The following is a 21175-nucleotide window of genomic DNA, read 5'->3' on the forward strand; positions in this document are numbered from 1 at the left end:
GTATTTTAGGTTTAGTTGTCACAATTCACATATGAGGATCAGCAAGACTTTGTGTAGCCACAAAGTGGCACAAATCCTTTGAAACGCTTCAACGTTCCGGCCTATATAGTTTGCGGGGAATCTGCGCCACCTTGTGGCTACTTGTGATACACAGCTAAGAAAATGAGAAACAAAACATTAAAACAGTACTTTCTGGGTGACTGTAAAAGAAATGTTCATAGTATTCATGACAAAGTCATTGAGTAGATTCTGCAACTTGTTTTTATGCTGGCTGTTAGCCACAATTTCTGTACAAAAGCTAAAATAACCACAAATTGTAATTATTACAGCGATGATTAAATGGGATATTTATTTTACATTTTATTTAGATTTTAGAGGGATTTGCTTGGTTGTCATTTGCTTTACTCTCCAGTGTCCTTTGCTACGTTTAAACTTCTTGACACATCTTGTCAGACACGACCACGGTCAAAATGTCCGGTTGCGCCGCCTCCTCTTGTTGAGCCAGAATGGTTTGCGATGCGGCCTCTTCAAGCAGGGATGACATGCTGGGGGTCTCTGCGGAGATTGAGTGGGCAGTCTCGGAGATGTTTTCCTCAACTGGCATGACAAAAGGTCTGTCCAAAGTGATGACGACGCCGCCGCTGCCATCTGACGTTACCACCTGAGCCTCGGGCAGCATCTCGGTGTGGTCGTGAGTCTCCAGGGCGACTGCTCCCGGCCCAGCCTTGTCGGGCGGGAGGACAGTGGTGGTGGGAGAGGGGACTTTGCTTTTGGATGCCTTTTTGGCATTGCTTTTTTTCTCCTGCGCTGTCCCCTTGTCTTGAGCTTTGGATTTCTTCTCCACATTACCCTCCAAGACGACCAGGTAGTTCTTCCACGGTGCATTGGCATCATGAGTCTAAAGTTGGGAAATGGTGGGGGAAAAGGCCACAAGATAAATTATTTCTTAGTTTACTATGAAATGTGTAGTTAGCTAGTTATTTTTTTGTTTGACGTATAGTTGGTTTGTATTACTTAAGTTGGTCGTACTTTGGTTTGTTGGGTCATCATGTTACGAGATGTGTGATACTCACCGTGGTGTGACGGCGAAGAGTAGACTTGTCAGTGAAAGTGCGGTTGCACAACCCACACATGTAGGGCTTTTCGCCGGTGTGGATGCGCTGGTGCCGCTGAAGTGCGTTGAGTTGCGTAAAATGCTTGTCGCAGTCATTGCAGGCGTAAGGACGTTCACCTGGGACGGGGCAGGATGTCAAATGACTGTCAGCTTTAAATGCTTGCGTGCTACAGATGATCCGAATCGGATGCTCACCTGTGTGGACCGTCAAATGCTGCCGTAGCGAGTTCCTCTGAGCGAAGCCGCGGCCGCAGTGCTCGCACTTGAACGGCTTGGAGCCGGTGTGGATGTTGGAGTGGTAGCGCAGGTACTCCTTGGATGCAAAGCTCTTCCCGCAGGCCTCGCACATGAAGGGCTTCTCACCTTCACAACAGAAGTTGACCACAGCGTTATAAAAGACAAGATCCTAACTGGGTCTTACCCGTGTGGGAGCGCTTGTGATAGGCCAGCATGCTTTTCTGGGTGAAGCGGGCGTCACACTCGTCGCAGGCGAAGGGCTTCTCACCCGTGTGGATCCTGAACACAACCGCACTCTGATGTCATATGTCACAATAGCAACACACAAAAGAGCTCCCATTTGGAACGCATTGATAAGATCAAACAAAATGGGACTGTGTTGTCATACCTGTGGGACACCAACGGCAAAGTACCTTTTAGTGCAATGACATTAAGTGATCTGTACGCTTTGATGACCAAGCTCGTACCTGTGGTGCATGTTGAGAGCCGACTTCTGGGTGAAGCGGGAACCGCACTCCGTGCAGATAAAGGCCTTGATGCCGCTATGCGTCTGCTTGTGCAACATGAGCGATGCTTTGGAGCTCAACCTCTTGCCACATTCAGAGCACTGGTGCATATGTGGATCATGCACCTAAAAAGAGAAGGGCAAGTCAGGAAGTGCGGTGAAGTGAATAGACTACTCAAAGGGACTGGTCCGAGCATTTCAAAATTCCTGACCTGTTTTTGGTGGCGGACCACGTCCTTCTTGCGTTTGAAGGTCTTGGCGCAGACATCGCAGGTGAAGAGCCGTTCGCTGCTGTGAACGTGCTTCTCGTGGATCCTCAAGTTGCTGCGGTTGGAGAAGGTCTTCATGCAGGTCTCGCAGCGATAGACCAGCTCGGCTTTCACTCCGTGGCAGGTGCTGTTGCAAAGCGAGAGGAGAACAACTTGAGCCACTGGTTGATGACTGGACTTTTCCCACACTGCCACATTGAGGCTTCAAAAATAGGCCAGTAAGTAAAAATAAGGTGTCCCAATCTAGCACCAACCTCACGTGTTTCAGGTAGCTCCGCTCGTAGTGGAAGCTCCGCATACAGTCACTGCACACGAACTTCCCCTTGGAGGCTCTCTTGGACACCCTACCACTCTCTTCATCGTCCTCGTCCTCGCTTGCGGACACCAGCAATATTTCCTCGGCGTCGTTTGGACTCTGCGTGTCCTTATCAAAGCGAGGCAAGGCAGGTGAGGATGCGCATGTGGTGTCATTGTCCTCTTCAGCATTAAATGCCTCATCTGTAGTTGGGATGCACCGTTTGAGTTTGGTGCTCTTCCCTTTGGATCTTTTAGAAAGGCACTCAGAGCTCTCCGGAGGCAGTTGACTATTTTGCGGCTTCTTTATGCCAGTCTCGGTCTCTGGTGATGACTCTTCTACTACGTCTGACTGCGAAGTATGATTTATGCTGCAAACTATGGCCAGCTCCTCGCATTCCAAAATATTGGCGGCCGCTTGCATGTCCCCCATCCTGCTCTGAGCCACTTCCGCCTTACCTGTATACACAAACTCCAAAAAGTCAGAAAAGTCACATGGATGCATGTTGGAGAGCGAGATCTGGTCAGGGGTGGCGTCCGGTGATAGGAAAATGTTCCTGAAGTAATCGCTAGAAGCTGCGAGAACCACCCGATGAGCCTGAAATGTCTGCGCGTGGCCTTGGTAGTCAACCTGGACCTTGATGTCACTCAAGTGTCCCTGCAGCCTCAGGTGGTGGAGGGCATTCAGGATATTCTGGTGGTGTGTTTGGGAGCTGAGCTGGATCACCCCCATGCCCATCTTGTAGTGAGTCTGGATAGAAATTGAGTTAAACTGCAGGATTTAGTCGGTGCCAAGAAGATGTGCTTTGAGTTACAAGTGACCCATTGCATTTTTCGGGATACAAGCCATTATTGGGACAATAGTCTTAGTGTAATGCATAATATAAAATAAACTTTATTTATATGGATGGAAGGTAAGAAGGGTCGAGGCAACATAAGATATATAGAAGGCTAAAAGAAGGGGGGTCCTTGAAACCGTAATTCGAAACCTTGCATGACTATTAAATGTGTAAACACATTCAGAAACAAACGTGCATAGAGATCACAGGCAATGTTGCATAATGGCACTTGTGTTATAACAATGTAACAACTGCAACCGTGTTATTGTCACGTACAAAACAGTTGGTCGGGGTTGTGATGTTTGCACAATTGGCAATACGATTTGACCAAAAGCTAGCGTTAAATTGCATAGAAAAACACGGGATCTGGGCTCTTACTGCTCATTTTAGCATCGCGCAAACGAGTGTGTGCAGCGATTAACATTGAAGAGAGAGAGCGTCTTTCTTACCGTAAGGTCGCTAAAATGGCAGCCCCATGAACAGTAGCGAACGCTGATCCCTGTGGTTATTCAAATGCTACGGAACTTAATCCGCAGGGAAAAAATGGACGGGTAGACCAATTAGACAAACAACATGAAGGGAAACAAATGTTAAACAGGAGTAATAACGTGTAATATTACTTAGAAATAAACGTAAGGTTGCAGAAAATGTTGTTCATGGAGAATAAATATGAACATATTCTTGGTCTGTTTTTCTTAGCGCTTCCTTTTGCAATGACGTTAACCGAGTTTATCTCCAATAGCTTTCCGTAGTTCTCCTAGACGATGTACGCATGCGCAATCTAGCCCTCTCGTTATACACAAGTGCACTAAAAACACATCACCCTCTTTCTTGACATATTTATGTAAGCAATTATTGTTCTGTGTTGATATGTTTGTATTTTATGTTTAGTTCTCACAATTCACACATGGGGATCAGCAAGTTTGTGTTTTTGTGTTAACACTTTGTCCGCGAGATGGCGCCATTGCGTAGCTAGTCAACGTAAGACAAGCGTTTAAAAAAAAAAAGTATAGTACATATGGGTGCATCTTATCGTCATAATCTTTTAGGTTTTTTGTTTTTCACCTTAAAATGCACCTAGCAAGTAGTACTGCACATTGCACGTCAAACGAGGTGCTTAAGTAGTCAATTTATGCTGATACAGTCTAAAACTTGGAGTTCAGTGGGAGACACTTGATAAACAAGCCGCCTCTAAGGAAGAGCGTAGGTAATCTTTTCATACTCACAATGACATCAATCATCCTCAGAGATGCAAAGCACATTGTAAGCATCCATACACCACTACATGCATGGGTGAGAGGTGCGTTCTGCTGTTGCCAAGGTTTCTTGTCTCCACAAAGAAATCCATACAGCTCCCATTTATCATAATGAATCCTGCGAGCCTGCAGTGTTTCCTCGCTTCGGTGACTCATACTGCACGCAGCACCAGAGCTTTGCACTCATTTTCTTTGATTCTTCCCACTGTAGTCAAGGATAACCAAACCCTGAATTGAAGTTAGTTCAAGGTGATTGACTTATTTTCATTTTGTTTTACAAAACTAAACTGGATGCAGCAAGTCCTGCAGCTTCTCACCAAAGATGAGAAAAGGCCAAATTGCAGAACTTAACTGAGAAGAACGCAAAGCAGCGGTGACGCCATGGTGGTGTATGCACTCCAAGAAGAACCGCAGTCTTCCCTTTGTACCATTTGAGCTCAATGGGTTCGAGCCAGACCAACTTTCAACGGGTCCAGTTCCTTGTTCTGCGGTGGTTTGGCCTTCCGTTCCCCTCAAGCTTATTCCACAATAAACATCAATCATTCTGTTAATGTTTTTGGTCCACGTTTATCAATTGTAATCGTACGCTTAGGAAATCAGTTCAGCAAACAAAAAAATGACTCAATTGTGTCTTTTAGTCTCAATCTTATTGCTGAAAGACACCAGATTATCGAAAGCCAGAATGGCTGTATGCCACACCACGAGAGTCTAGACCTGGCGAGTTGAGCCGAGACCTCAAGAACAGGATGAAGACAGTTGAAAGCAGAGCTTCATAATTGTGGTCTAGTTTTGTTGGCCTGATGAGGCTTGATGCTTTTTGCAGAAAAACGAAACCAAATGTTTCCCTCCATCAACAGGCTTTTCTGGCTTCCAGCTTAACTAGTGCGTGACTGGACATTTTGTGTCATGTTAATCTAAGGACGATACTCACTCCCCCCCTCAGAATTTGGAAGACAGTAAACCAGAAAGGTCAAGGACAAGGAGTGGCAGTAAGAAGCATGTGATTGATCCCAGCCAAACAGGTAATAACAGATGACAAAATATTAAACTAAAATATATTTAAAAAATTGAGCTAAACAAAATATGTTATGAAAGAAGTACAGAGTAGCTAGACCCACATAAAAATACACAAGTATTAAATAAAAAGCATATATCCATTATATTACAATTACTCTAAGCACCACTCATGTCATTTTTTTGCAGACTCATATAAGCCTGACTATTGTGATCTGTCTGTCTCCATGTGTTGCTCCACTATTTGTCTTGAAATACCCATTGGGCAACGTCGCTGTTATGAATCCTGTTGTTTCCTAAAATGTGTCCCTCTGAGGACTTCATCGGAAAGAACTTGTCTTGCCAAAGCCAAAGAATTATTTAATACATGGGGAGCAAATGAGCAAATCATAGTGTGGGAACGTGCTTAAACAAAGACGGTTTCATCCCATATCCGCAGACTCATTTTCACTGAATGAAAAGCGTTGAAAAGAAGCTCCCTGGCATTTCATTGAACAGCTTTGCTTCTCCATCCATCCACTGATGAATAGATAGTCGGAATTCCGAGATGGAGTTACTTTGGCCTCTGACTCACCGCCTGTGTTCCCAGTGGAACCCTCCCTCCCTCTTCTCCCTCCCTCCTTCCCCCCTTCTCCTTCCTCCTCCTCCTCCTCCTCCTTCATTCGTCCTTGCCAGTGTTCCCTCCGCTGTAACCGAATCCCGCACTTGAGAGCCTCAAGGACGGCCGGCCGCCCACTGCCACAGCCGCCGTGTTCAGAAATAGAGGGCTTACCTACTGCAGCTAAAATAGATCCCAACCTTAATAAGTGACTCGCACGCTCTTTTGGTAACATTTGTGGCACGCTTAGTCAGGCAGGTGTTTTCCCACAATGCAATATGTTCCCTCAGCAGAGCTCTTCCATCGCTCTCCTTCGGGGTTTCTTGGACACCAGCCTTCTTCAAATAATGGACCCAATGCAAAGAAGTACAAAAAGATCTGCTGGGAAAATAAGAAATATTGGGAAAAAAAAAGTATGGTATATAAATAATATATATACTGGGCAAAAATACCGAAAAACATTAGAAAAAAATTACATAATAGAAAAACAAAAGAAACTAATGTTAAAAATGACAAATGTCAGACCCCCAGGAGCAATCCTATCCTCCCTCCTTTCTAACTTCCTGTCCGCCGCCACCCTCCTCGTGTCCTCTCTGGCTTCGCTCCTGCGGAATTGCATCACTTGTCTCCCCTGCCGCTCGGACCTTCTAATCACATATGGCGTGCACGCACATGCACCAGTTATGTGGCTTTGTGTGGAATGATACTCTTGGTCCGTGTGCCTGATTCTGGAGGCTTTCCCGTCACATTTTTCCAGCTTCAACACTCATAGAGCCACGTAAACGCAACTAGTAGTTCGATAGAAATGAAAACGGATAGAGATAATTTGATATCCTTAGTTCCCGTCCCTATCGGAAAGCTAGCATCCAACAAGTTGAGTTTTGTCGTCTATTCATTTTTTTTCTCTTTCTTTTCGTGACAACCAAAGCAAATATCTTCCTTCCTGCGGGGCGGACGACCGCAGCCGCATTGTTAACCCTCCAATGCACCGACTCTTGTGAAATGTGGCTGAGCTCCAACTCCAGTCTTGTGTAATAATAACAGGGAGGTTTTCGCTGCAGGAAAATGGATGCCGGGACGGGAAGTTGTGGGAGTGTGGTTGTGTGCGCGGGTTTCTCTTTTTAATTTTTTTAAATCTTATGTACCATATGTAGTGTTAATAGACTGGATGGTCGATTGGTAGAAGTAGTAGGCCCATGGACGTTTCTCTGTCTGGTTGGTCGTCAATAATTCCTCACCCAATGTTAAAACAAACCGCAGATTCCACAGCTAATTTGAAAATCCAGCCTCGGCTGTCTTGTTTTTTTTTCTCCATCTTTTCCGAAGGGCTTTAATAGCAAAACTAAGTAGCGAACCCCCAAGATGAGCAAAAGGCCCGCGGGGAGGAGAGATTTCCGAGAGATTACCGACGCGCTTTTTAAAGCGGTCGGGGGAAGCGAGTCTCAGTAAAATAAACGATGCTCTCGGTTTCCCCGAGAAGCAACGCTTGTTGACTCAACGGCTCAAGGCGAATCGCTTTTCATCAAGTCAAATATACGCCGTCTCGATATACAGTGTCAAACGGACTCCCACACGTTTGCTTTGGGTCCATTTACCTTGGAGGAGACCACACGCGTGTGGAAATGATAAAAATAGAAATGAATGGACATTTGATTGTTGAAAATCCTTCCCTTTCAAAATAAAACATTTCAATGTAAAAGACGCACTTCTAGCCTTGCAAAAACCTTCAACTGGAGCTTCCAATGTTGAGAACTTCTCGGTCGACATCCGTCTGAATATGACCAAAAATGGTGCGGGGGAGAGTGAGAAGGAGCTCGCGGTTGTGGGAGGTGGGGTGGCGAGACACACGACTGACACGTTTGCACAGAGGAGCGAGACAGCTAAGCTCCTGAGATGCTAGAACGCATTTGAACTGTTAGGCCTCTGTGGATGGAAATTAGCTGATGATTAAACGACACGAGAGGAAGTTGTCAGGAATTTCATCCGTGGTACATTTGGTTCATACTTTAGATCAATCAGTAGATAAGTATGGAATGTAGTTTTGGAGGTCACCTTGACTCGGTCACTTAGATATTGTAAAGCGGCGAGGTTGGAGAGGTCCATTCAGTTTGTCCGCCGACGCAAAGTCGGCGACGCCATCTTCCTTCAGTAGTTGCGAGTCACGACCTGTCGGCTCAACCTTGGCTTTGTGTAAACAAAGACCACTGCTTGGACCTCGAACGGCGCCTCATTTGAGAGAGCGGAGGGAAAAAATAATTTAAAAAAAAACATCATGTTCTAGTCGGGCCGGGTTGCCATGGTAACTCAGCATCGCCGTGGCAGACTTTCCGCAGGGATCTTTGTCTGTCTGTCTCATCAGGGACCCTCGCATCAGTGATGTTGCACACCGCCCGCCGATGACTCACCGGCGTCAATTTTGAATTCACCGGCCGCTAACATCTACATATTTTAGCACTCGCATGCGTTTTTTGATCTTGGTAGGTTGATCAGTTTAGTTGCACGGTTGTAATGCGAGACAAGCATGCGTCTCCTCCTTTCGGCTTTGGCATTTAGCAACCTAATGAGGTGTGAAACGGTAGAAGCCAAGCCCCGCCCACCAATTGAGGAGGCGGGGGGGGGGGCATCCCAGCATCAATTCAAACATCAGTTAAGCAGAAAAGTCACCAAAGGTCGCCAGCTGCCAACAGTCTGACTGCAGTTTCTGCCTGCAACCTGGCATATGACTCATCTGGCAAGGTCATGTGATCGAGCGTTCAGCCTGAGGTGTGTGTGTGTCTGTTGGTGAAGCAGCCCCCCCCCCCTTCCCGTCGGCTTATTAAGAAGCATAGAAAAAGGTCTTTTTGTGCCGCTCTGGTGTGAACGGCAGCGTGAGGATTTTCCCGACGTGATGAGCGATGAGTCACGGAAGACCCAGAGAAAGAGATTCAAATCGAAGAAATGTCAGGATAGTCAGCGCCGAATTTGCACGCGGAGCACGTGTCGGGGTGTTTTGTTTATCCCGGTGGGGGGTAGACATTATAAGCATGCGGCACGGCGGGAATCGTAGACACCATTAATCCGACGGGGTTCCCCGCTTTGTAAAAACACGCTCAGGCCTAAATTGACTGAGATTGAATGCAACATGATCATTAATATGCAACAACATGAAATACTCTCGAAAGATCAAACTAATCAAGTTACTTAGATTCAAAGAAACGACATGATTCGATACGTACCTCGATACATAGCACCCGATACAATTTTTTAAAGACGATGCATTTCATTACGTAATGATTTTGTTGGGTTAAACTTTCGTCATTCAAATGGGTTTTCATTTCACTCCCAATAGACACATCCACACAACATTGACGTGTGCACCCGAACGTAACATGTCAGCAGGTTGCACACGCAGCTCGAGGAGATGAGTGCATCATCTCCGCTTTCCTAACAGGCCCCAAAACCCGTGTGCCCAATCGAGGGATGAAATTCGAACCCAAAGCCGGCGGCGTCCGTCGAAAGAAACAAGTCGGGCATTCTGATTGGTTACATAAGTGTGCAAAGGGAACACACACACACAGTCGCGCAGACCCCAGAGGCCTGTGTTTGCCTTTCCTGTAATCGGAGCATCCGTTCTCTGAAGGGTGATGTAACCCGACGCCAGGCGAGCCAGCAGCTCAGACGTCAGAAATATAGGCTACCCGTGTGCAAATGTGTGTGCGCTTGCTTTTATCGCCTTACATCACCTGTGACACGATTTACGAGCAATTGCGAAAGTCGTCGGGCAGAGATAAGTCGGCCCCGCCGGGTCGCACTTTGGCAGGTTTTCTTGCGGCATGCCGCCTGGCCCAAGTTTTTACAAAGTTAGGTATTGGGAAATCATTGCCGCATTTTAGTGATTTGCTCACCTCATATTTTAGGATTGATTTTGTTGATAAGAAATGTGTCTTTCTCATCCAAATAGGTCAAGGGCGTAACTCTTAATAGTGCCATTTTCTGGTTTCGCGGGTTTCCTCTCCGCGTGACCCATTTGCCTGCAGACCGGCGTTTCCCTCCCGCTCTCGCTCTCCTTCACTCGCCCTGCCGTCGTTGCCATGCCTACGTCGCCGCTGGCAAGACAAAAAGATGAAAACTCACTGGCTTTTCCATCAACGCCGACATGGCTCTCTCCCAGGCTCGTTTATGGGTTACAAATGAATTTTTTTTTTCACCGTTAAGCCTCAAAAGAACCTCACTGAGAACGTGTTGCACAAAATGACTGAAAATGGCTCATTGGAAATGTTCAGTGTTTTGTGTGTAATTTGTGTGTACTTTATTTTGGAACAGTAAAGGCTAGGGCTAAAACTTTTGGAAAGAATTTAATTTTCCCTAAGCCACACCCCTAAAAGCCCAAACCATCCAATCACAATGGGGCTCAAAACTGAAACTATTTTGGATTTTTCATTTCACATGATTTTGTGGTAGTTATTTCAAATGCTAACATCAGAGATTGTTGCTAGCTTCATCTAATAAGGCTAGCTACAGTCTGCTTGACACTTTGGTCTTTAAGTCAACTCATTTGAGGTCGCTTCAATTCATGTCACGGGATGAAAGAAAAGCCATAATGTTAATATTCATTATGCCCCGTAGCAGATAAATATGTTCTATTTGCAGGATTAGGATAGTTTACTTTGGAAAGGTTTCGGACTTCCTATGTAGGTAGAGCGGCTGTCGAGCGAAGAGATTACAAACCAGGATGACTGCTTTGTTTCAGCATTACGTGGCCGGCCCTCTCGCTCTCTCTCTCCCTGACGCCTGTCGCATTTGTGTAATTTACGATGCCTTCCGCCACTCCCGACGCTCTTAAAGCCGAGACCGCAGTGAGATAGCGCTGTCGGTAATGTTTGTTACAGGAAGAGGAAGCTTCTCTCTTGGAACATCATGGGCAGGTTTTTATCAGGATCTCCGATGAGGCTCTTATGGAGCAAGCATTTTTGGACCGTTCCAAAAGCACAAAGTGAATTCTCGGGAGGATTTTTGTCTCCTCGGGCCTTTTTGTTAATGTAATTCAGCAGGGTGACAATAATGTGGCCCGTATGCAAAACACAGTGCGAGGGGATTTAATAGGGGCTCAGCCATGATGTTTCACCTCCGCACAAACTTTTTAAGACTGTCTCTTGCTGGCTATTGGTCGTCTTTTTACCGCAATGCAGCAGATCGCCTAAGCAACCAGAGGAATCAAAGCTTTTTTTTTTTTAGGGGGGGTTTTAAATACTAAAGTCTTCACGCTTTATTTCACAGAAGCGTCCTGATTTAAACACGATTAATCGGCGGGTTCGCACAGAGCGGCTTGTTTTTAGGCCGCGATGACAATAACCTCATTAGACCGACCGACTGACTGGGTGCATTTTTTTTTTTTGCTCGCGTGCGTCGCTAATTAGACGCCAATATGCAAAGCAGATCAAAAGCGTTCTTTAATAAGTTTCCCATTCACACAACAAATTAATAACTCCTCAGACACGCCGCCTCCATACGCATTTCATTAGCCAACTTCAAAGTTGACCCTGAAAGTACAGTTTTCGAAATATCCTACTGGATTATTTCCCACAAAAGTCAAGTTATGTTATTGCAAGTTACAGAATGTATTCCATTTTATTACAAAAGCTAAATAATAAAGCTTGATGGTGAAAACGGATTCCATTTTTGCAGATCCTCACCACTGTTGCCGAAGGTTGCACGCACAAACCCCTGGGCGTCACGAGATGTCCTTGATGTCAGTTCCGTCATTCGCCCTCCAAGGTGAGCTGGCTCTCTCCCGCTACTCCGCCACACGCCTGTTTCTCGCTCGCCGCCCCGTGTTGCGTCATGTTCCGATCGGAGCCACAACAAGAGACGCAACACGCAGAGGCGGCGGGACGCCGGGCCTGAGGCAAATGCTGCCAAACTTTGCATCAGAACTTTTTTTTTTTTTCCAGTGGGGTGTGTCCAATAATGCTGAAAGGCAAAGTAGATGCGTGGGTATTGATCATCAAATGATCTTGGCGCACCCTGTCCTCCAGGGTTGGGAAGTACCCAAGTACAAATACTGAGATTATATTTTTTAGGTATCTGTACTTCACTTAAATGTTTTTGTTTGGTTTTATTCGCAAGTTAAAATAGGCTTGTTATTTTGTTCAATCTCAATTAAGTGGCTTTCAGAATTCCTTCCATCAGCTCTTTCCGTCCCCAACTTTGTGTGCAAAGCTGTCATTTTCCTAACGACTGTAAAATTTGCACCCATATTTTTAAACTTTACTAGAAGGGTGCAGCTCTCAGGCAAAGCTGAAAAATGAGATTTCTGTGCTTTGGATGATGAAAAAAAAGACCTAAGAATAAAAAGCAATGGAGCAGTAATATTATAATTTATGATGTGTATCATTTAAACTATTTAAATATATTTTATAACTACTGTAATTCAATAGCTAAACCCAAACAATTAATTATGAAAACCAGAAACAAAAAATAAGATTCATTTTTAAGAAATCAGGCTTCATGAAAATAAAAAAGAACCTGCAGGCGACGGTTAGCGATCACGAGAAGATCACATGAAGCGTCTGTGTCACATGCTAAGCCGTCACATGGGGCGGGAGCGGACAGGGCAGCTGGTCCAAACTGGTTCTTGACAAGGGGGGGGGGGGGGGGATGTTTCTTGCAGGTATCACGCCGGCGAAGATCGTTGTCATTGCGCTTTAAATCCGCTCGTCATGCATCAGCGGTTAGAAAGGAACGACATGTTGACTGTAATTGATTAGAACTTAAGTCAACATCTAAAATGGTTTTGCGTTCTTACTGCATCCACCTAGGCTGACACTGACAGCAGTGCTACGGCAACTGGCAAGAGCGACCCCCCCCCTCCCAAAAAATAAAGACTACCATTCGAGCCAATCAGTGATGCTGCTAAAATTTGTCCAGTGTTGCCACTGCAAAGCCAGGTCGGCCTCAGGGACTTAAAAAAAAAAAATCATAGTCACACGGTAAGACGAGTAATACATGCTGACTGCTTAAACAGAATCATGCGCACTGTAATTGCCTTTCATCGCTTTTTCTTTGTGTGCATGTGTGTGCGTGTGTGTATGCCCTCTAATGTAGCATAAACAACAGCTTGCGCAACACCAGGTCAACTGGAAGCAAGATGGGGTGGCTCTTGCCCCACTCTAGCTCCATGATCCCCCACCCTCCCTTCCCTTCCCTGCATGCCTGCCTGAAGCGCTTCACCCAGCACACACCTGCACACACGCACACACACAGTTGCACACACACGTAAAAGAACAGAGCGCAGGCCACAATGGAAAGTGTGAGTCACCCTGTGCTCTCCTTTGGTACTGTGATCCGAAATCATTGCAGCGTTGAGTCACTACAGGCCTTCCTTTGTGTGTGTGTGTGTTGTGCGTGTGTTTTCTGACACGTGGCTTGGCTTATTTGCAATGATAATGCAAGCAATGCGTGCTTGAGGGAGGCCATATATGTTGGTTATCTGCATCATGAGTACGTGTTGATTTTGAAGGATCCTTCAGTTGGAGGACGGTTACAAGGTTCTTAAATGTTATTCCCGGATAGATTTCATCCAAATGTCCAATTGCGACAAAGATAGCTGTCAGGGTCGAAGGGGAAGCGCAGAGGGCGGACTGACCCGAGCGGCACTCATCTGAGTGATAAGCGGTGAAAATGAAGCAGATTCGAGCTGTGAATCTGTTCCAGACGGGCAACACAATTACCACAGGATTTAAAGTTAGCAATGGCCGCCGCCACTTCTTGGCGACTTGGAAGGTTTTGAGGAATGTGTGCTCTTTTTTTTTTTTGGTCAAACTAGTCCAGCAGTGGTTCCTACTGAGCTCCAATCCAGTCCTCTCGTTGGCAGTAATTCACTTAAATCACCACAACGGGACATCCAACAACAATTTGTTTCCCGTCTACGAGTTGGACTAACCCAAGCCCATCCTCCTCTAAGTATCGAAGTGGAGGGCGTGCAAGACAGGAAGGTGGGAGGTTTGAAAGTGAAAGTGGCCCAAATGGAAATCGGATACAAGGCGCAGCCAGCAGTCTGAAAGCTTCTGACCTTTGAGAATAAGGCGGATGTGGAAATTGTTGCTTAGCAGGTTTTCGGAGCGCACATGTGCCCATGGTGTACACGCTCACACTTAGTACGCTTCCCGAGCTCAGGTGACAGTCCAAACACTGAAAACATGAGAGACTGCACTGGCGATGACTCATCCGTCCATTGATGAGTTTAACAGCCATCCGTTCCACTCCACTCCGCTCCGGGGTTCTGCCTGGGCTCGGCTCCCTTGTGACTCATGCCCCGACCGGCACATCTCCTTCCCTTCAGCCGAGCAGCTTAAATTAGAGCTCTGGCGGCGGGCCATGCGAGAGTGCAGCAAACACACAGACAGACATTCACACCTCTGGATGTCTGACTCAGAAACGACGAGCCCCGCCGCAAGACTCGCTCCTCACTTTGGCTGCCATGATGCGTCTCTGCCAAAGGGCGTTTTGTCATGTGCACATTTTTGAAAGAATATGCACGCTTCAGCAAATTATGTCTCAATGGCACGGGCATCCTCAAGTATGCTAAACACACCGATGGGTGCCAGCTTGCGATGGCCAAATATGTTGTAAAGGCATCATTAGCGTCAGCGCTAATATGGCAAATGTTGACAGTGATCACAGGCCGTCCGCTTCTGTTTTTGTTTTTCTTCCTGTCAGGCTTCAAGCTATTCGGCCCGAGAGGTCTTTAGAGACGACAGTTAAATTATTATCTTAAACATCCACTCAGCTTTGGAATCGTCCTCCCTCTGTGCTTCTATCATGCAACTATTCGGAATGTTTTTTTTTCCCTATTAGACGACCGCCGCTCTTATCTGCCTTTGTCCTCAATCCGACGTGGCCTAGATTCTCGCGTGATCAACTTTTAAAGCCGTCTCTCTGGATTTGTTCTTAAAAGTAAAAAGTCATCATGGTGGTGCGGTTTTGACGGCTTTTCACATAATATTTGCCGTTCGGATGATGTGTATACATGTACACAAATTGATGTGGTCTATTTGTTTCACTCCCGAGATTTCTATCTAACAACACAAAAGGAATCGCTGATGTATTTCCGAAGTGTAAGCAAACACCTGGTGATGCGTGGGCACGCTCGAAAATGAATCACGTTGACTGACTGACGCCGCCGTTATTTTCCTTTGCAAGTACGCGTGACAGGTAACTCTTGATAAGAGCTGTGCGCGTGTGTTTATGGTGTAGTGCTGTATAATATTTCCTGGAGGACGGCCAAGGGTTGCCATGGCAGCAGCGTGAATGAATGTGCGTGCAAGAGCTTTTTTTTTATGAGAGGCCAACTGAGGACAGGGCGTTTGTCATTTTGCCGTCGTTTATCTTGCAAGCTGCTGACATTTGTATTTTTTGACCTTCCCGCATTGCACGGAGACATAATAGCGACATAATCATACCCTCGGATTTCACGTTTCAAGAGCTACTAAGAGGCTCCCGCTGTGAGGAAGGACGTGTCAGAGCACAGTGCAGATGGAGGCATTAGGCCTACATGTACCATTTCGGGAGACATTACCTGGAGGGGTACACACACACACACACACACACACGCACGCACACACACACACACACACACACACACACACACACACACACACACACACACACACACACACACACACACACACACACACACGAGGAGATGAGAGAAGACTGTGAGAAAACAAGAACCAAAATAAAAAGATGAAAAGCATTGAGTTTCTAGGAATGCTGAGTGCCTCATGCTGCATTCTAATGTTTGATTGCAGAGCTATGATGACATTCTGGACGTTGTGCTGTGGCCCCTGGAGGCCCGACAGTGGCCCGTTTCGGGTGAGTAACGCTGCTGTGACAATGCGAGGAAGCTAAGCCATGCTCCGTCGATTGAACTCTGCGAGTTTTCTAGGACACATATGGATGGATGAATGGATGGATGGATTCAGAGCCAAAAGAAACGGTGGGCAAATCCTGCTTGTACTGTATTCCTCTTGCCTGAGAGAGGGAAAACACCATTCCCAACCCCCACTCTCACCGCTCCAAGAGGAAACACATTTTGGAATGCTGCACATACAGTAGCGTCTCCCCTTTCCTCCTCCATCCTCTCCCCAATCTAATTTGCCAGCACGCGATGCATTCAAATTCCAAGTCCTGTATTTGCATATCAAGGGGAAAAAGTGAGGGCGACGTGAGCCAATAGGAACCCGGAGTGGCCGTGACGTCATGGAGGCGGGGCAGGAGGCTTCTCGCTTGCAGACGCATTACGTGACGTTCGAGGCAGTGTGCAGACCGTGCACTGTGCAGCTCCATTCTGCACTGAAGGAACCAGGCAGGATCCCCCCCTCGATCTTCCCCTTCGAGTCACGGAAGAGGCACCTCGGCGTCACGGGAAAGGATGCACTGCTGAATCAAGGGATAGGCCCGGGAAAGTCAGCCGGCCCCGTCCCTCTCTTCTGTCTTTTTTTCCCACACGACAAGGGACACCATTCCTTCCACCTGGAAGCCCGAGATAGCGAGGACGACTTCTGCTTCTCCTCACAAAATACCTACCACCTCGTCGCTTTCTTCCCCCTCTCGCGTGCACGGGGGTTTCTCCGTGACGAACGTGGATTCTATGGAACAAGGGCCGACCTGGTTCTAGTTAGCACCGAGGCTAACTAGTTAGCTACACCTGCTAACCACCATTTGTCGATACTGGGAACAAGTTTACTTTGCCTATTTTTTTTTTACTGCTCAAACGAGCATTCATTCTGATTTATTGTTTCTATTTTACGAAACGTGCCATTCAGTTTTTTATTATATTTGTACACCGGTAAAATAAGCTAACACACGAGCAGCTGCTTTACAGTTCGCGTTCAATGCATTAAAACTGACCTTTTTGACAGCTTAGTGCATTTTTGAACGATTTAACACAATATAATAATATTCAAGTGCGCTGGAAGACGTTCTCCGCGGATTTGGAACTCTGATTTGGGACGATATTGCGTTGAATGACAAAAGGCGAGTGGAGCCAGATATAGTTTGTCTGTTGTCCTGCAAGTTGCTTTAAATTTAATTTATTAGCCCCGCTGAGTAGCTGCATCTTGACCGAGGAGGATCCTAAAGCGGACTAAAGAAGATCCCGCTGGAGCTATTACACCAACATTCCCCCATGAACATACAAAGGTCACGTCCTATTAACATTTCACGTCATGGCAGATCGCGGCACAAATCGCACGACTTCGACGATTTATCTTGCCTGAGGAGTGCCGAGTTGCACCAGAGCTTTAGCCCCAACCTCGGCTCTCCCAGCCCGCCTGAGACCCCGGACGCGTCGCACTGTATCTCCCGCATCGGGGACTACCTGCTGCTGGAGCCCCTGGAGGGGGACCACGTCTTCAGGGCCGCTCACCTGCACAGCGGCGAAGAGCTCGTTTGCAAGGTGAGCACGCACGCACACGCACGCCTGCCCAGGTGCACGTATATTCATATTTCATATGCATTGACGCACAAAGGCGCTAGCCTTGCCTGCAGCCAGCTCTGCACTTCTTGGCTCGCATTGCAAATAGCCTAATGGAAAAAGTGAATGGGGCAGCATGACGTAACGTTCAGAATGGGGCAGGAAGCACATACACGCGCGCGCATTGGATACCATCGAACGAGTTGCATCTGAAAGATGCCCATTTCTGATGCAATCGCTTCATTTACTGGATCGTGGAAAGTGCTTTGAAATGGTGCATTGCATCATACCAGGTGGCTGTTGCTAACATTTTGACAGGCATATTTCAACGAGAACATGCCAACATTTACATAGACTTCCCACCGCATTGTTGCTGTCATTCAAAAAGAACATTCATCTATTGATAACGATGCATGTAAGAAAATTTGATCATATATCAAACAAGCGGTACTTATTTTTCTTCTGTATTTATTTGTAGTCTGTAGTGCCCTCAGATGGTCAGAAAGAGCATTATCTTTTTTAAGACAGTTGATTTTGGTTTACTTTTTAAGGTGTTCACCATCATTAATATATTTTTTCCTGTATTTTGGCATGTCTCTACTATAAATGCCATTCTGTACATTAAGGGCCACAGTTCATGGCCTTGAGTTACATCATGGTAAGCTCTCCTAGCGGTGGAAGCACTCTTACCTGGAGTCAATCTGAGGAAGAGGAGGGTTTGCCATGGCAACTAAACCCGGGGCTCTGCTGCATTGCCTGTATGATACCATTTTATCCGTCATCAATATTCAGAGTCTCATTTTCGGTGACAAGCCCAGCGACAAATTCGTTAATGATGTGTGAACTCTATTGATTTCACAAAAATAACAAGCTATAAAAATGTCTTTTCATCCCAAACTTTGGAGCTTTGACTGAAATGGTTTCCTTGCGTCGGCCATTTTGTTCCCCCGCCCACCTCAGGTGTTTGACGTGGGCCGCTACCAGGACTCTCTGGCAGCCTACTTTGCCCTGGGCCACCACCAGCACATCAACCAGATTCTGGAAGTCCTACTGGGCGAGACGCGGGCCTACGCATTCTTCGAGCGCAGCCATGGCGACATGCACTCATTTGTGCGCACCTGCAAGAAGCTGCGCGAGGACGAGGCCGCCCGCCTCTTCCACCAGATCGTCTCGGCCGTGGCGCACTGCCACGACGGAGGCCTGGTGCTCCGAGACCTCAAACTGAGGAAGTTTGTTTTCAAGAACGAGGACAGGTGAGAGAAAATCGTCCCTTTGTTTTTTTCTTTTTCTGCACACAATGTTTGAGCCAGACCTCACGCATCCTCATCTGGCTTAAAAGCTCTTGTTACTTAACAGCACTCTAGGGTATCCTAGCGGCTCCTTCCGGTGAGCTTTACAGAGCAAACACAAGCTGTTCTGTTTTTTTTTTTTTTTTTTTTTTTGGAAGGTTGAGAAGTTGGGGAGCAGACAATCAGCTCCTTTTATCTGAGCCTACTTTGAACATAATAAAATCCGCTCATTGCACCGCCACGTTTGTCTTCTTATCTAAGCGAGAGCAAATGTCAGCGTTAATCTTGAGGAATTACTCGCCTCGCTTGGTCCCGTCTTCAAAAGAACTTCCCGTCAAGTCTGATTACCCCGCTTGTGCTTCCTTAATTATGGGCCCCTTTTACACAGGTCACGTTAGCGGTACAAATTTTAGCGTTTGTTACTGATTTAAATATCAATGTAGATTTGATGCATACTAAAAATAAATAGTATCATGATTATTTTCTGAGCATTCTCCTCACTTGTCCTCGTTGTGCATTGTAAAGAAGCTCTCTGAAGCTGGAGAGCCTGGAAGACACGTACATGCTGGCGGACGGCGACGACTCGCTGTCCGACAAACACGGCTGCCCGGCTTACGTCAGCCCCGAGATCCTCAACGCGGGCGGCAGCTACTCGGGCAAGGCGGCCGACGTTTGGAGCCTGGGCGTCATGCTCTACACCATCTTGGTGGGCCGCTACCCCTTCCACGACGTGGAGCCCGGCTCGCTCTTCAGCAAGATCCGTCGCGGCCACTTCAGCGTGCCCGACACGCTCACGCCCAAGGCCAAGTGCCTGATCCGCGCCATTTTGCGCCGAGAGCCTGCGGAACGCCTCACCTCACGCGAGATCCTCCAACACCCCTGGTTCTCCGCCTCGGTTGCTGCCGTCGCTTCCCCGGGCGGGCGAGGGGAGCCGGAGCAGATGGTACCTGATGTGAACATGGAAGAGGAGCACTTGTTCAGCTGAGCACACGCCCAAGCACAAATAGACCACAGCTGTAGTTTAGCCATGTTGTTGCCCTCCCCCTCCCTCCCCCACATTTTCATAGAAAGAAAGAAAAACTCTAAACCTGGCATGATGAACATCGAGAGCTGACCCACAAATAATAATGTAGCCACATGTGCTTATAAAGAAACTTTTTTTTTTTTAATATTATATTTGGTTTGATGTGGTGTTTGTAACAAGTAGACATCTTTTATGACACTACGGCAAGCATGAAGGGACATACCAATGACTGGATCCCTCATCATTACTTGGATTTAAAAAAAAGAAAAAAAAAGAAAAAAGATTTTCATTATTTCTCCTCAGCTTTTTCTTCTGGAATGTTTTTCTACATTATGCTGTCGTGTCCACCTGATACGTGTCCCGCCATTTTCAATTTGGAACTTTTGGGTTGTAAAATTCGAGGGATTTTCAAAGTTGCTAGCTTTCCTTGCGAATTCATGGTAATGATCTTTGAGAATCAATTGTGAGTATCCCATGAATTCTCACCAATGTAACTTTGAACATTCCTTCAAGTTTGCAATTTAAGAAACAGCTAGCTGTTACAAAAAATTCTGCCGCCATTTTGCGGCATTGTGCACTTAACTTGTGGCCACCATTAAAATTTTCTATTTAAAGTCTTTAGAAAGATGAGAGTGCAGCGTTTATTTAAAACAAATAGCTCTATATATCTATATCTATATCTATACAAATAAATAAATATAAAAAGAAGTATAAATCTATATATTTAAAAAGTACTACATTGCAGGGTTTTGTTTTTCTTTTGACACAGGACACTCTGTCTAACGTTTGGAAGCCATCTTGCGTGCCAGTATTTTCCCCGCCACCCTCCTCCTTCACTCGGTGACAGTATTCTTGATGTTACTTGAATTTGTAATTTTTTTTAAAAATTAATTCTTGGCATGCACCCCATAAATGTTATGAGCTTGCTTAGTAGCAAGGGGGTGTTCCGGTCTGGTTTGGTTGTGCTGTATTGGCTTAACAAAAATTCTATTGCCCTCAAGTAAAGAAGATGATTGATTTGTTTTATGTAGATGGAGCTTCCTTTTTGAGTTAAGATGGTGCTGATTTGGTGCTAATATTTAGTCCTGAAGAAAGGGGTGGCAGAGAAGTAGGTTTTGCGTTTTTTTGTGGTGCATGGTGGGATATCTGCCTAGGATGTTCTGATTGTATCGTTTAAAAAAGAAAAAGAAGAAAAAAAGATTCTGGTGTTTTGTCCAAATTTATTATTCCGTAAATAAAATGGTGAACAGCGAATGGGTGTCATGTTATTTTTTCTTCCTC

The 21175-nt window shown here is 46.1% G+C and overlaps 2 protein-coding genes across 4 annotated transcripts; one reads left to right on the top strand and one right to left on the bottom strand.

Annotated features, from left to right (window-relative positions):
- Nucleotides 1-243: 243 nt before the first annotated feature.
- LOC133146534 (GDNF-inducible zinc finger protein 1-like) lies at nt 244-4015 on the bottom strand. 3 transcript variants are annotated; one of them, XM_061270362.1, is made up of 9 exons: nt 3879-4013; nt 3708-3782; nt 2380-3170; nt 2069-2252; nt 1819-1982; nt 1536-1630; nt 1310-1477; nt 1074-1231; nt 244-898 (listed from the first exon to the last, which is right to left on the bottom strand). In XM_061270362.1, the coding sequence occupies exons 3-9, from the start codon at nt 3156-3158 to the stop codon at nt 428-430; spliced, it is 2019 nt and encodes a 672-aa protein (XP_061126346.1). In that variant the 5' UTR covers nt 3159-3170; nt 3708-3782; nt 3879-4013; the 3' UTR covers nt 244-427. The 3 variants fall into 3 exon arrangements, with proteins under 3 accessions (XP_061126346.1, XP_061126347.1, XP_061126348.1); XM_061270363.1 differs by having other exon boundaries at nt 1620-1630; nt 3708-4015; XM_061270364.1 differs by lacking the exons at nt 3708-3782; nt 3879-4013 and having other exon boundaries at nt 2385-2526.
- Nucleotides 4016-11790: 7775 nt separating this feature from the next.
- Nucleotides 11791-21148, top strand: trib2 (tribbles pseudokinase 2). The gene is made up of 5 exons (XM_061270372.1): nt 11791-11880; nt 15915-15978; nt 16052-17563; nt 18542-18834; nt 19396-21148. Exons 3-5 carry the CDS (start codon nt 17294-17296, stop codon nt 19853-19855), a joined length of 1023 nt encoding a protein of 340 aa, XP_061126356.1. The 5' UTR covers nt 11791-11880; nt 15915-15978; nt 16052-17293; the 3' UTR covers nt 19856-21148.
- The last annotated feature ends 27 nt before the right edge of the window (nt 21149-21175 follow it).

This window comes from Syngnathus typhle, linkage group LG22 (assembly GCF_033458585.1).
Source record: "Syngnathus typhle isolate RoL2023-S1 ecotype Sweden linkage group LG22, RoL_Styp_1.0, whole genome shotgun sequence".
Lineage (NCBI taxonomy): Eukaryota > Metazoa > Chordata > Actinopteri > Syngnathiformes > Syngnathidae > Syngnathus > Syngnathus typhle.

Excerpts from the sequence above, each read along its gene's own strand:
- LOC133146534 (XM_061270362.1), bottom strand. The coding sequence starts at position 3,158 with ATGGGCATGGGGGTGATCCAGCTCAGCTCCCAAACACACCACCAGAAT. Across the intron at positions 1,983-2,068 it reads TGGTCCGCCACCAAAAACAG|GTGCATGATCCACATATGCA; the intron begins GTCAGGAATTTT and ends TTCTCTTTTTAG. Across the intron at positions 1,631-1,818 it reads GCTCTCAACATGCACCACAG|GATCCACACGGGTGAGAAGC; the intron begins GTACGAGCTTGG and ends GGTTGTGTTCAG.
- trib2 (XM_061270372.1), top strand. The coding sequence starts at position 17,294 with ATGAACATACAAAGGTCACGTCCTATTAACATTTCACGTCATGGCAGA. Across the intron at positions 17,564-18,541 it reads GCGAAGAGCTCGTTTGCAAG|GTGTTTGACGTGGGCCGCTA; the intron begins GTGAGCACGCAC and ends CGCCCACCTCAG. Across the intron at positions 18,835-19,395 it reads GTTTTCAAGAACGAGGACAG|AAGCTCTCTGAAGCTGGAGA; the intron begins GTGAGAGAAAAT and ends TGCATTGTAAAG.